The sequence below is a fragment of the Solanum pennellii genome, chromosome 10, assembly GCF_001406875.1.
Source record: "Solanum pennellii chromosome 10, SPENNV200".
In the NCBI taxonomy this organism is placed as follows: Eukaryota; Viridiplantae; Streptophyta; class Magnoliopsida; order Solanales; family Solanaceae; genus Solanum; species Solanum pennellii.
Window position 1 is genome coordinate 77,662,385 of NC_028646.1, and position 12,569 is coordinate 77,674,953.

General features: G+C 31.5%; 2 protein-coding genes across 8 annotated transcripts; one reads left to right on the top strand and one right to left on the bottom strand.

The window, feature by feature from the left end:
* Positions 1 to 1,567: 1,567 nt before the first annotated feature.
* On the top strand, positions 1,568 to 7,053 carry LOC107002559 (tRNA-splicing endonuclease subunit Sen54-like). Of its 7 annotated transcripts, none has more exons than XR_003574628.1 (6): positions 3,902 to 4,029; positions 4,119 to 4,250; positions 4,839 to 5,234; positions 5,558 to 5,746; positions 5,822 to 5,901; positions 6,810 to 7,053. XR_003574628.1 is itself a non-coding variant. In XM_015200622.2 (5 exons), exons 2-5 carry the CDS (start codon positions 3,902 to 3,904, stop codon positions 5,694 to 5,696), a joined length of 795 nt encoding a protein of 264 aa, XP_015056108.1. In that variant the 5' UTR covers positions 1,568 to 1,603; positions 3,900 to 3,901; the 3' UTR covers positions 5,697 to 5,883. The 7 variants fall into 7 exon arrangements, 1 of the variants encoding a protein (XP_015056108.1); XR_003574627.1 differs by having other exon boundaries at positions 5,825 to 5,901; XR_003574629.1 differs by having other exon boundaries at positions 5,846 to 5,901.
* Positions 7,054 to 9,109: 2,056 nt separating this feature from the next.
* On the bottom strand, positions 9,110 to 11,244 carry LOC107001795 (zeatin O-glucosyltransferase-like). The gene is made up of 3 exons (XM_015199762.2): positions 11,240 to 11,244; positions 11,087 to 11,135; positions 9,110 to 10,725 (listed from the first exon to the last, which is right to left on the bottom strand). Exons 1-3 carry the CDS (start codon positions 11,242 to 11,244, stop codon positions 9,256 to 9,258), a joined length of 1,524 nt encoding a protein of 507 aa, XP_015055248.2. The 3' UTR covers positions 9,110 to 9,255.
* Between the last annotated feature and the right edge of the window lie 1,325 nt (positions 11,245 to 12,569).

The window sequence follows — 12,569 nt, forward strand, 5'->3', positions numbered from 1 at the left end:
CCCGTCTTCTTTCAGACATATTATGTATTACTACCACATTCACTTTACGTAATGGAGCAAATTTAATAAATTTCATGACTTCTCATAAAAAAAACATTAGTTTTTCTGTAGTCATTATTATATCATCAATATAGTGCATTAAAACTCAAATTCAATGTCTTATCCATATAAAAGTGTCTTAGGTCATAAATCGATGGGTATTAAACCCAATATCTTATCATCATGGTGCATCATGACTTTAACCCAATGTCTTACCCTCTTTGTACGATTGGACATAAATTCATCGTCTTATTCTTTTGGTGCGATAAAACTTAAATCTATCGTCTTACTCATAATGAGGCTGAACATCAAGCCTTCAAACTAATTGTAATTTTTATCACTTTGATGATCATTAATATGATGGTACATTATAATTACACACAAAATTGAGATTATTGATTTATTATAATCAACATTAGTAGTTAATAAATATAGCTTAATAGATCACATACCTCATATAAAGGTTGAAAACATACCTTTCACTAATTTGTGCTTATTCAATTATTAAAATAAATTAAGGAATTCTCTTTCCAGTCGGTTAAAATTAAACGTATAGAAAGTCGACAAGTCTCTTTAAATACTTACTTTAGATGATATCTCTAGATCTGTTACATAAATAATTATAACATTAAGATAAATCATACCTTGAAGATATAAGAACCTTATTGCATAACTTATGCAAGATCTCTTTTACACTTTTCTCGTCTTCTTCATAATTCTTTAAGAATAAAACAATCATGCTGATAACGTGTTATGAAACTATATGAATTTAGAAGAAGAATAAAGTAGGGAGAAGAAAAAAGACTTCTTATTCATTTTGAAGTATATTCAGGATTCATAAATCTTCTCAAATCTTATTTACAATAAAAAAAACCGTTTATTTATAAGGGAAACCTAACTTGGTCCCCAAGTAGGATTTCTAATCATATCACTCCACATAATTAGACATTCACTGTAATACAAATTGTTTATAACAAATTTCAAATTAATTTTATTTTTAGATAGTTAACTTATTTTGTTTGAGTTTGGAAAAAGGGTTAAAAATACCCTCAACTTTAATTTATTGTTTAAATTACACTCACTGTTAAAATGAAGTTAATTTTATCCCTCTCGTACTAATTTCACCAAATTTAACTTCCGTTAGACGAATTGACTCAAATTGATCCAAATTTTTTTAAACAAATCTATTCCTTATTTTGACCCAATAACCCAACTCTATTTAAAATAATCCATCCTCATTCTTACAATAATAAGTCAAAAGATATGCCTCCTTACAAGCGATGGGTAAAGGAGATGTGGGAGAATGGGGACAAATTATTTTAAATGGGGTTTGAATTATTGGATCAAAATAAGAAATAGGGTTTTTTTTAAAAATTCAGCAGTAAAATTTGATGATATTATTAACAAAAAGGATGAAATTAACTTCTTTTTAACAACGATGTAAATTTAAACAATAAATTAAATTTAGGATATTTTTGACCCTTTTTCCTTTCATTTTTACCCTTTACAAACAAAAAGCTATAAAAGAGCTCACCTGACCGGCGCCGGCGCCGGCAAGCTACAGGTAACATCCTGAATTGTCTCTCTCATCGGCTCATCTCTGTTTTGTCAGTTCATTTTTGCTTGATTATCCCTTGCCGGCCACTGTGAATTGAATGCATAATTGTAGTTTCACTGGTGTAAAAATTTGTTTGTTTAGTTCTATTATTGGTGATTGCTATTTGGATTATGAACTGTTATTCTCACAGATTTGGGAAAAAGGTGAAAGCTTTACAGCGTTTTAGTATGTAGGGAAAATCGCACTTGTTAATTTATGCCCATCAAATGTTCGACTGTTTGCCGAAGTTAGGCTTATTTGATGAAGTGAGTAACCTGAGGGCTAGGGGGACACTCTTAAGGATTTAGGCTATCTAGGAGGAATTAGGCTACTAAATACCCTGATTTGAAAATAGGGAGTTAAGAGTTCTTGGATATTAATGTAGCAAAATACACTCGCAAATAAAGCTATAAAGCTCAATTAGTTGTGCTCAAACATGTTAGTTATTTGCACCCTAAGGGTGTAGCATGAGGGTCAATGAAGTGGTTAAGAACTATGAGTTGTCAGGTTCGGAAATGACACTAGGTGATACTTCTCATCTATAATACTACCCAGAGTTACCTTATACCTATTGTTGGTGGGAGGTGAGAGGTGGCAGTTATCTCGTGGAATTAGTTGAGGTGTAAGGAAGTTGGTCGGCAAACCACGGTCATAAAAAAACATAAGTGTTCGTTATTTCCAATCTAGCTGATTTGAGCACGAATTTGGAGAAAATATTATCTACCGTTCCAGTTGGATTCTTTAATTACTTTGAATAATTAATTTTTCCGGCTTACTAACCCGCAGGAATAGCGATATGCACCAAAAAATTTTTCAATTTCTACTCGCCTACTTAGTTTATTCTAAGCCCTGTATATCTCTGAGATGAGAAACAAAAAGAATGCACTGATGTTTTCATGAAATAATTGGCTAAGCACAATGAATAGGTTATGTCTATCTTTATGCACTAATTAATCCCCTAATGCCTAGGTTCAAGGACATGTCCTATTTGATCCTATTGCAATAAGTAGGAAAATAACATATTTCTTCGTACTAAACACACCCTAAATGATATCTAAGAAATGGCAGAATTAGGCAACCTTCTCAGTTCTCACTATCTCAGCAGATGGTTTCTTCTGATTTTTTATTTCCAGTTTTATCACATCAAAGAAAGTAGTAACTTCTTTGATAGTAATGTCTTCCTTTGGGCTGAGGCCCAGTACGATGTGTTTCTTAGAACCAGAAATACATAGTGCAAGCCTCACTTTCGAAGAAATCTTGTTTTGCTCTATCCTCTCACTAGTCACTTCAACACTTTCTACTGCTAATTATCTCCAACTTCTGTCAAATCAATGCCACAAAAAGGTAACTTTTTTGTCTCTCTTTATAGAGCTGAATAGTACTTGGGAAATATAAAGGGATGAAGAAACGGCTCCTAACTGATAGAAAAATAAATACTACGTGCAACAAGTGGAATAGGCAGTGTAGCTGCAAATTCCCATCAATAGAACCATTAAGAATGCTATAAGCTCTATTTGAATAACAAATATTTCTTTTATATTGTATATTTGGACTTCTCTAATTTTATTTTTATGATTTGAATTTGAAGTGCTTAAGGAATAACAGTGGCAACATAGACAAATGAGATTCCGAAAACATCTCTGAGGCATTCAATTTTTTGTTATTTCATCAATCAAAATTTCAAAGAAAAAAACGAATAAAGAAACCAAGCTTGAAATTGTGTGTTTGAAGTTTATATAATTTTTTTCATGTTACATTGTAAGTGTTTATATGAAATTGTTTTTTAGTTTTACAATCTGTTGTTCTCTGATTATTCTTGTTAGTTTAGTTTGTAAGCTCTCATTCTCTTTATGATTAGTTTAGTTTAGTATTTGTGTTATATCTTATCTGTTCTTCATTTTGATTAAAAGAAATTTAAATAGCAAAATAGTAGTTCTAAAATGTTGGCCCTATTAGTTGTTGTGGGTCACGAGCGTGTAACTTGTTTTGAATTTCTCTTTATTTTATATTTCATTTTGAATTTCCCAATCTATTGTTAAAGTAAATACAGTAACTTTTTATATGTTTAGAGTATATGCTCAATCATCAGCTGCACCACATTTCGGGTACAGCTTTTACTTACCACTCATGAGATTAGTGGAGTTCCTCACATTGTAATGAATTGAACTTACAATTAGCTTCTCCTATATTAATCAAGTGTTAGTGTCTCTACTTGCTAAGATGGTTGTAGTTTGTGCTAAATTTTTTTTGCTATTTATTCCAGCTATGGAAGCTGATAAGTGGGCAAGTTTTTCAGAAGAAACTAGTGATTCTGAAGGCTACGGGGAGGATCCTGACGATGATGACCATTGTTGTGCATATGCATCCACTGATATACCCAAGTTGCAGTTCAGGTTTCATTTCATGATATAGATTAACTATTAAGAATAATTTTGATAAATAAGATACAACAATGTGAATAGGCGGTAATCTTTTTCTTCAGGAAAGATATCTCAAGATCACGATGGCTTGATCCATTAGGAATGGCTGAGGTCGTGGAGAGGAAGGGTGGATTGTGGACAACTACTGGGATAGTTCGTAATGGCAAGATATATTGCTTCATCGAAGAGATTTTGTAGGTGATGGAAATTCTCTTTTTGTTATTCTCATGTAGTTGAAGAGTTAAATACTACTGACTTTGAGTACATGCATAATTTGAGAATAAGCCATGAGAAAATAAGAACGGTTACTTTCAGCATATTTGGTCAGAAGTCAAATTTCAGATCTATTTTTCTTAACAAGACCTCAAAAAGAGGTATTATTTCTCTTGTTTTTCTGGTTGCAAAAGGTGAACATTGTATAGTTCAGTTAAGAAATTGGCAGATTTTTCTGATGATTTTTTTCTCATCGATGATTCTGAGGGCTGATTTTGGTATAGATTTCTGATACTCCAAGTGATAGTCTCGTTACCCCTCTGATGGTTATGCTTGGGAACTTTGGTTACATACTTGTCTACTGCTTCGACACGTTTTCTGATTAGAGAAGTAGTGTAAAACCAAATGGATAAGTTAGATGAAGAGATAGATAACAAGTATAGAAAGGTAAGTTTTTCCATCTGACACATCTATTGTATTAGGAACAATGTGAAAAATTTATGTATCATTTGAGATTTATCTTCTGCAATTTCCAGTGTTCAAAAAATTATACTAATTTTTTCATGTAGATATCTTGCCGAAATTGGGGCTCTACATCTCCTCAGTAAAGATGACACACCCCTTTCTCTGGAACATGTATACAACAAGGTTGCAGAAGGAAAAAGTGGATGTTCCTTGGAATATTATGAAGCATATAAGCACTTGAAATCTCTTGGTTATATAGTTAGGCGTCATGGTATTCCTTGGTCAGTAAGAAGGTCAAAAGTAAATTGTGTTGTTAACCAAGACACGCCTGAGCCTGCACAAAGTGGAGATGAAGAATCAAGAAACAGTTTTCTCATCTCTGAAATGATTAATAATATGCAGATTGGTGGATTGAGACTGGCCTTTGACGTTTACCCTCCTAATAGCAGATTCAGAAAGTCTGCTCCTGGTGATCCCTGTTTTGTACTTTGTCTTGCTAGGTACGATACCCTTGTTAATGTGTTCATTATATTAAGGTGCCTACTTAAAATTTCTGAATCGCCTCCTAGTATTATTTAGCTGATCATAGGAACTTGAAATAACTAGCTAAGCAATTCTATGGGTGAACATTGCTGATTGTTTAAGAGTAAGATGGATTGTCGGATTGGATGGTATTCTGGAAAAAAAAAGAAGTTTCTTTAATTTTCCACTTTATCCCTCGCTCTTGCCCATCTGATTTCCTCAAATCTTTTATCCGACTTCGTTGATCTACATTACCTATCAAAGTAGCTCTATTTTATGAGTGATGTATTTTATTGTGCAGTGAGTATCCACCTTCCAAAGAAGAAATTGAAGATCTTGAGAGACATTCTCATGGTGTTCCGTTGAAATTCTGTCTTGTTGAGCATGGACGTTTGAACTTTTTTTCATTCAACAAAGTTGAGCTCCCTATCCTTCCATGATCCTTTAGAGCAACAGTTACAAATCTTGGCATGCCCTGTGAAGAGCTATGGTACAATTATTAATTTTTAGTTTGTGGTTTGATGCTTAATCGTTGTGTAATCACGATACATTATTAATGAAACAGCAGATTCGTCTTTTTTGCCTTCAGTGCTAACGTACGTGCTGGGGAAATTTGCTTAAAACTGATCCATCTGTTAAGATGAGGTATGCCAGTATTTTACTCTTTGCCAGAGCCCAGAAACACTTTTAGCCCTTGGCTGTTAGATTCTTTATCATTTTTAGCTCCTTTGCATCAGTCTGTTCACAACTTTATTAGCTTTCTATCCACCTCGTCAACTTCTAAAACTTATATTGTTATAAGTGAAGTACCAATTGATTGGTGTTTACATGGTGAATTTTTTTACCATGTGACATTAGTTGTGTGAGGCTCCTTTTTGTGAGACGAAAAAATGGACCACGGAAAAGACATCTTTCTGTAGGGCATAGTTATGCAGGTATCCAGTGAAATAATCGGGATACATGCAAACTGACTAGTCGTTACCATCATTAGAAAACAAATGGGTCATAGCTGTTTAGGGCAAAAACCAGATAGATTGATGTTAATCCACACATGAATCTAAGATAAGACCTCTAATGTAAACAACTCCATGATCGTTAAATGGCGATGGCCACCAACATGGGTTGTGGTGCATTGGTAAAACTGTTCCACCCTTAATCAAATGTCTCAAGTTCGAGTCTTGAGTATGGAGAAAATTATGTTGAGAGCGTCACACCCGAATGAGTCCTGTAGCGTGTGATCCGAATTTAGTCGGGGCTTCAATGTGGACTTCAGATAGCGGATGATGAAAAAATAAAATTTGTGATGGTCATGGTATGAAAAGGCAATCAACATAGTTGTAGTCTTCATTAGCTGTACAAACATGAATTGACAGGTAACTTTTTTTTTCAAACTGTTTGAAAGTGAAGTTTGTATTGTAGTTATTTTTCTCTGTTTCTGGTGTATTTTAGTTCTTGAATTTGAGTCAATATTAATATTTAAAACGACATTTAAATGTTTTGCAATGGGAAGGAGAACTAATTTTGACTACTCAAGGTTTGTTTCACTCTTTCAGGGGCGGATCTAGAAGGTTGTTAGGGTGTTTTACGAGAACGTGTTTTATTCTTGTTAAGTTCAAACTTCATGCATTGTTTTTTTTTTCGAAACACCCTTAGTGAAAATCTTGAATCAGCTATAATAGTCGAGTCTTGGTTGGACACCTTCACTTGCAACATGTTAGAGAAGATTTTCAAGTTGATCGTTGCATCGATCAATGTGGTTATATGGATATGTGATGACAGCGAACAATTTATTTTATATATTTGTGTTTGGAGGAAAAATTAGCACATGTATAAAGTAAAATAATCTATCATACTTATAAATTCTGAATTTACCACTCATTAAAAGACGTTAAACCTCTTATCCCCCTTCCGCCCACCCCAGCTCACATATGCACCCCTACAACACAATTGATATGTTTTTCTAGTTAATTGAACTATCACAATCTACGTACTTAACTAAATATATTTTAATTCATAAATGAAAAACTAACGTAAAACTTGCAAAAAATAACATTTTTTAAATTTTTTCATCATTTTATATGGCGTCAACAAAACTATTTATGTTTGACTAGATTCATATCCTCAAAATTCCACTCATGAACCAAAGCATACAAAGTATTTAAACATAGAATTCAATTTACACGAGGGACTCATTGAACTTAATAATAATCAAATATATAACTACTTTAATAAAAAACAAAGAATACAAATTTTAAATATGTTAAAAAACATGAAGTCAAGTTTCATAGATGCTTTGCTATTTTCTAAGCTCTCTCTCTTGTTCACCAATTTAGTGAGCGCGGAATAATTTATTTTGACTTTTTCTTAAAAAAGAATGCATGTTTTAAAGGTGATAAAACTAACTCATTAAAGTATCATCCGTCAAATTGATCAAGTTTAAATGTGACAATTTAACTTATTTCAACCTGCAAAATTTAGAATATTTAAAAAATTTAGACTAAAATATATATTTCCAACTTCATGAGAAATATAATCAATTTCTTTTACAAGAGACTTTATTACATGCCGTTATAGTAAAGAAAAAAAAAACAAAATTATAAGAAATTTACAAAAAAAAAATCATTATTTAGTAATTACGACCTCTTTGGATGAATTAATTACCCATTCAATTCATTTATTAACTTTAGTTAGTTTAATTTATTTAAATTCAACTCAATTCATTGTACTACTTTTATAATCAGTGTAAAAGTTAATTGAAAATTAATTAAATTGACTTTCAAAAAGCATAATATAACAATTAAAAGTGGACAGATAGAGTATCTAATAAATTGAACTGAGATCAAGCTTAATCTAATTAGATGAATCATATTTTCACGAGTTAATTATATCATCGCTAATAAAACCTATTTTAAGTATCAAAGCTAAATTTGGAAAGTGGATTATTAGAAACCATACATCTTTAGAAATTTAAGTATTCTTTAGTTAGATGTCAAAACCAAATTTTGTAAGTGTATAAAAAAACTTTTAAAAGCAGCCCTTTTTTTATCTTTTGGCTTATACAAATTTAAGGGTCTAATCATATGAAATATTATTATTCTCTAACCTAAAATTTTAAATTTTTAAAATTAGTTTTAAAATACAAAAAAAAAAAACGATTCGCCTTAAGAAAATTAAGTTATTGAATTTTGTCAAAATCAAAATCTATAAGTATATTCTTGAGAAAAGGATAGAGAGATACAACTTCTTTGTATGATTAATATAATTTTAAAAGCGCATCTTTCTCAACATATACATATGTTTAACAAAAACATCTATGTATTAGATTAAAATTTAAAAATTTAGCGTTGTTATATTTTAAAATTTGCTTATTCAAGATTATTTTAAGCATCTAAAATTTCAAATCAATGAAAGGAAAAAAATATAAAATTCTCAATAGTTATCCAATAATTAAAATATTGTTGGCCTTAATTAATTACATTATTAACAACAAATTAAAGTTAACCCACTGACAAGTGATCCGTTTAGTTTGGATCTCGTCACGTGCAAATATGCTTATGGTGTATTGAAGCCCGTGACATATCACGAGATACTGTTTCATCGAAAATATTTTATCGTTTCAGTTTATTTCTCTTATTTTTTTAGTTTGATCGTCTCATTTTTAATTATTTGACAACTCTTTAATCTAAATATTCCATATAATATATTTAATTCAAATCACATAATTAAAAAATATTTTATTACATCTATAAATATCACAATATTCGAAAACATTCTTTATTTTCTTATACTTCCATGCCTTATCAAATTCAGACAAATAAAACTGAAACAACAGCATACATTTATTTACAAATATATATATGTATATATATATATTTTAAGAATTACATTGCATGGCATTATAATAACATATTCATTTATTAATAATTAATTTTTATAATACAATTAAGCTTATAAAAAATACTGCATACGATATTGATCATAAAAATACATTGAAAGATATCAAATTGCTCTAGCAATATGGGCAATGAAAGCATCAAACTCATTTTTTGTGACACCATTTTCTCCCACGGCATTCTTCACACCAAAACTCAACTTCTTTGCCCTTTTCCTCATTTCTTCTCCTTCTTTTGATGCCATTAAAATCCTCACAACCTTTTCGATTCTATCGAACGTTACCAACTCGTCTCGTCGAGCCCAATCCTTAACAACCAACCCGACTTCTAGTATTTTCGTTATCAACACCGTGTTCCTAGGTTGATCCGAGTGCATTGGCCATGCGGCTAAAGGAACTCCCATTGAAATACTCTCCATGCATGAATTCCAACCACAATGACTCAAAAATCCGCCAGTCGAATTATGGGCCAATATTTCTAGTTGTGGGGCCCAATCTCTTACCACTATCCCTCTTTCCTTCACTCTCTCCTCAAACCCTTTTGGCAGTTCAATCTTTTTAGTGAAATCTTGTGAAAAAACATTCTCTTTATCCGCGTCTCTCAATACCCAAATGAATTTTTGTTGACTTTTTTCCAACCCTATTGCAATTTCCTTGATTTGTTCATAAGAAAATGAAGTTGTGGTTCCAAATGACACAAAAATAACTGACTTTGGTACTTGTTTGTCTAGCCAAGTTAATGAATAATGTCTTTGTTGGGTGGGCCCTGAGATTGTAATAGGGTTAAATGGGCCTAAAGCCCACTGTTTTTTGCCTTTATTGATTTGTTCCTTAGATAGTAAATCAAGAAAAGGACCTTCTATGACTCTTGACGTGTTATAAATCTTGCCTGAATTAAACTTACTATACTCATGTTCGGATCGAACAAATTTTGTAAATTCGGGGGTGAAGCAACCATCATTCGACGGGAGGTCTTTTATCATGTCAACGTCGATAGAAGAAGACCTCCCCATGCTTTCCCACACGTACAAAAATATTGTGAAAGCCGAAACACTATGGAAAGTGTAGGCTTCTGCATTTGGAATGTCGCGATAATCTTGAACAACTGACCCCATTAAGGAATCGTGGATGATAACAATCCTTCGCGCTTTATGTGAGAGAGAATGTAAAATCTTTGCAACGGGGTTTCTTAGGTTGGTGGAAATTTGAGAGGAAGGTTGAAGATGTGAAGGGAATTTGATTGATGGATTCGAGTTGTTATTAGGTGTAGGAGAGTTGAAAATAGGGGTTGGAAATTCGTGAAAATGAATGTTGTTTGTTGATTTAAAACCATGAGCTCGAAAATTGACCTGACGAGTATGAGTTGTGGTGGTAATGTAATGAACTGGTATATTGTAGGACGAAATGAGACGAGAAAAATGAAGAAGTTGGTTTAAGTGTCCTTGTGCTGGAAATGGAACCACAACAACAACTACTTCTTGTGGAAATTGGTTACCATTTTGGCTATGCATTTGGTTTTGGTTGCAAGTTGGGGCCATTGGAGAAGTTGGTATTGAGTTTGTTTTGGACTTGGGAAGCTAAGCTTCATATTTATAGGATTTGTAAATGCAAATATGGATATGTGGTTTAATTTTCTTCTTTTGGGTTGTTGGGGTGGGGTAGGGTCATTTTCTATGTCTGATACATGTTCCTTGTAATAATTCAAAAAAGTTCTTAGTTCAATTCTCTTCCATTTTTAGAATTGACAATATATATATATATATATATATATATATATCAACCTGGCTTATAATATATGATTTATCTAATAATAGTTTACGTGATATCGATTAATTTTGGATAAATTACTAAACTACACTACATATATTTACGTATTTTCGTTTAATCCTTACTCTTTTATAAAAATACAAAAATTCCTATTTTTTTCCTTCCAGATACTTTATTGTGAAAGAACTCAAGTCCATCTTTCTCATCCCTATAATCTCGCCTCTAATCTTTCCCCACAATCAAATCAGTTACCGAATTCAATGCAATTTAATTTTCAAACGATTCCATCTCTCCCTCTTTTCACTCAATAATCAAATCAGTTACCACATTAATCAAAATTTAAATTTTAAGAGGTATTTCTCTCTAATAAACCAATTTCAAATCTGTAGATATTTTTATATATCTTCTTCAATATTCTTCTTCGTTTTTTCTTGTTTCGTCATTTTGTCTAATACATATGAATGCTCCTTCATTTGGGATTGAAATTACCCAAATAGCTACACCTAATATTGATCAAATCTTTGATTCTGATAATCTCCGACTTGCATCATCGAAAGCAAAGGTTGAAAAACAACCCAAAAAAGAAGTAAAAGGGATGTCCTTCCATATCTCAACATACACTATTTATGGTATGTATTCTCTATTTTAGTATTTTCTTATTTTGTTTTAAATTTAAGTCTTTCGATGTTGAACTGTTGGATCGACAACATTCGTTTGAGGTGGAATTTATTCAAGATATTACGCAACACAAAAAAGCGACAATCTATAACTATTGAATCATTTTTTCTTTACTTACACATTTGATCTGTTTTTATAATGTATTTTTTTCTTTTTTGTAGTGACTGCGGAATGCTTTTTGTTGTTTTTATTGAATGATTTTCGAAATGACTATCTTCGCACAAGATATACAACACTGCTATGAAAGTATTGTCTCAACAAGGCCAAGGCGTGATCTATTAGCAAGAATGGTGATCCTAAAAGACCAAAGAGTGACTACACTCCACCAATAGAAGTTGATCTTGTGTTTCAATTCACCGACAATTCTCAATGATCTATTGTTGTCAATTGGTGTTTTAGAGTATTTATTCCCTTTTGAAGTAACTACTTCTAAATGTGAAGAGTTTTTATGTTGAAAATTATTTATTTCGCTTTTTTTTAAGTGTATTTAATATGTTATTAAATTTTGTCTCTTCTAAGTATAATATATATCACAATAGTTGATATTATATTATTAGCGAATACAAGATTTTTTAAAAATTTATTATGCATATGATACACTATTACTTTCGATATAGAAAATTTGTATATATCACAACACCTGATACTATGTTATTATACTTGATACAAATAAGTTAATTTTCATCATATTTAGTACCTTTTAATATTGTATCTCTTATAAATTTGGTACAAATAACTACACTTGATACTATATTATAAGCTGATACAAATTTGTCAACAAATATATTATGTATATGATATACAATTATTATTTATCGTGCTTTCAAAATCACAAATTGATGTGTCTCTAGCAAATGTGATACTATATATTTATAATTGATACAATCCTCTTAATTTGTAATATATTTAGTACCTTTTAATATTATGTCGCTTATCCGATGCACAGCAAAACTCTTATTCGGTATATATAACAACA

Coding starts and splice junctions, on each gene's coding strand:
- LOC107002559 (XM_015200622.2), top strand. CDS start 3,902: ATGGAAGCTGATAAGTGGGCAAGTTTTTCAGAAGAAACTAGTGATTCT. Junction 4,030..4,118: donor ATACCCAAGTTGCAGTTCAG/GTTTCATTTCAT, acceptor CTTTTTCTTCAG/GAAAGATATCTCAAGATCAC. Junction 4,251..4,838: donor TGCTTCATCGAAGAGATTTT/GTAGGTGATGGA, acceptor TTTTTCATGTAG/ATATCTTGCCGAAATTGGGG.
- LOC107001795 (XM_015199762.2), bottom strand. Junction 10,726..11,086: donor TTGAGTTCTTTCACAATAAA/GTATCTGGAAGG, acceptor TATGAAGCTTAG/CTTCCCAAGTCCAAAACAAA.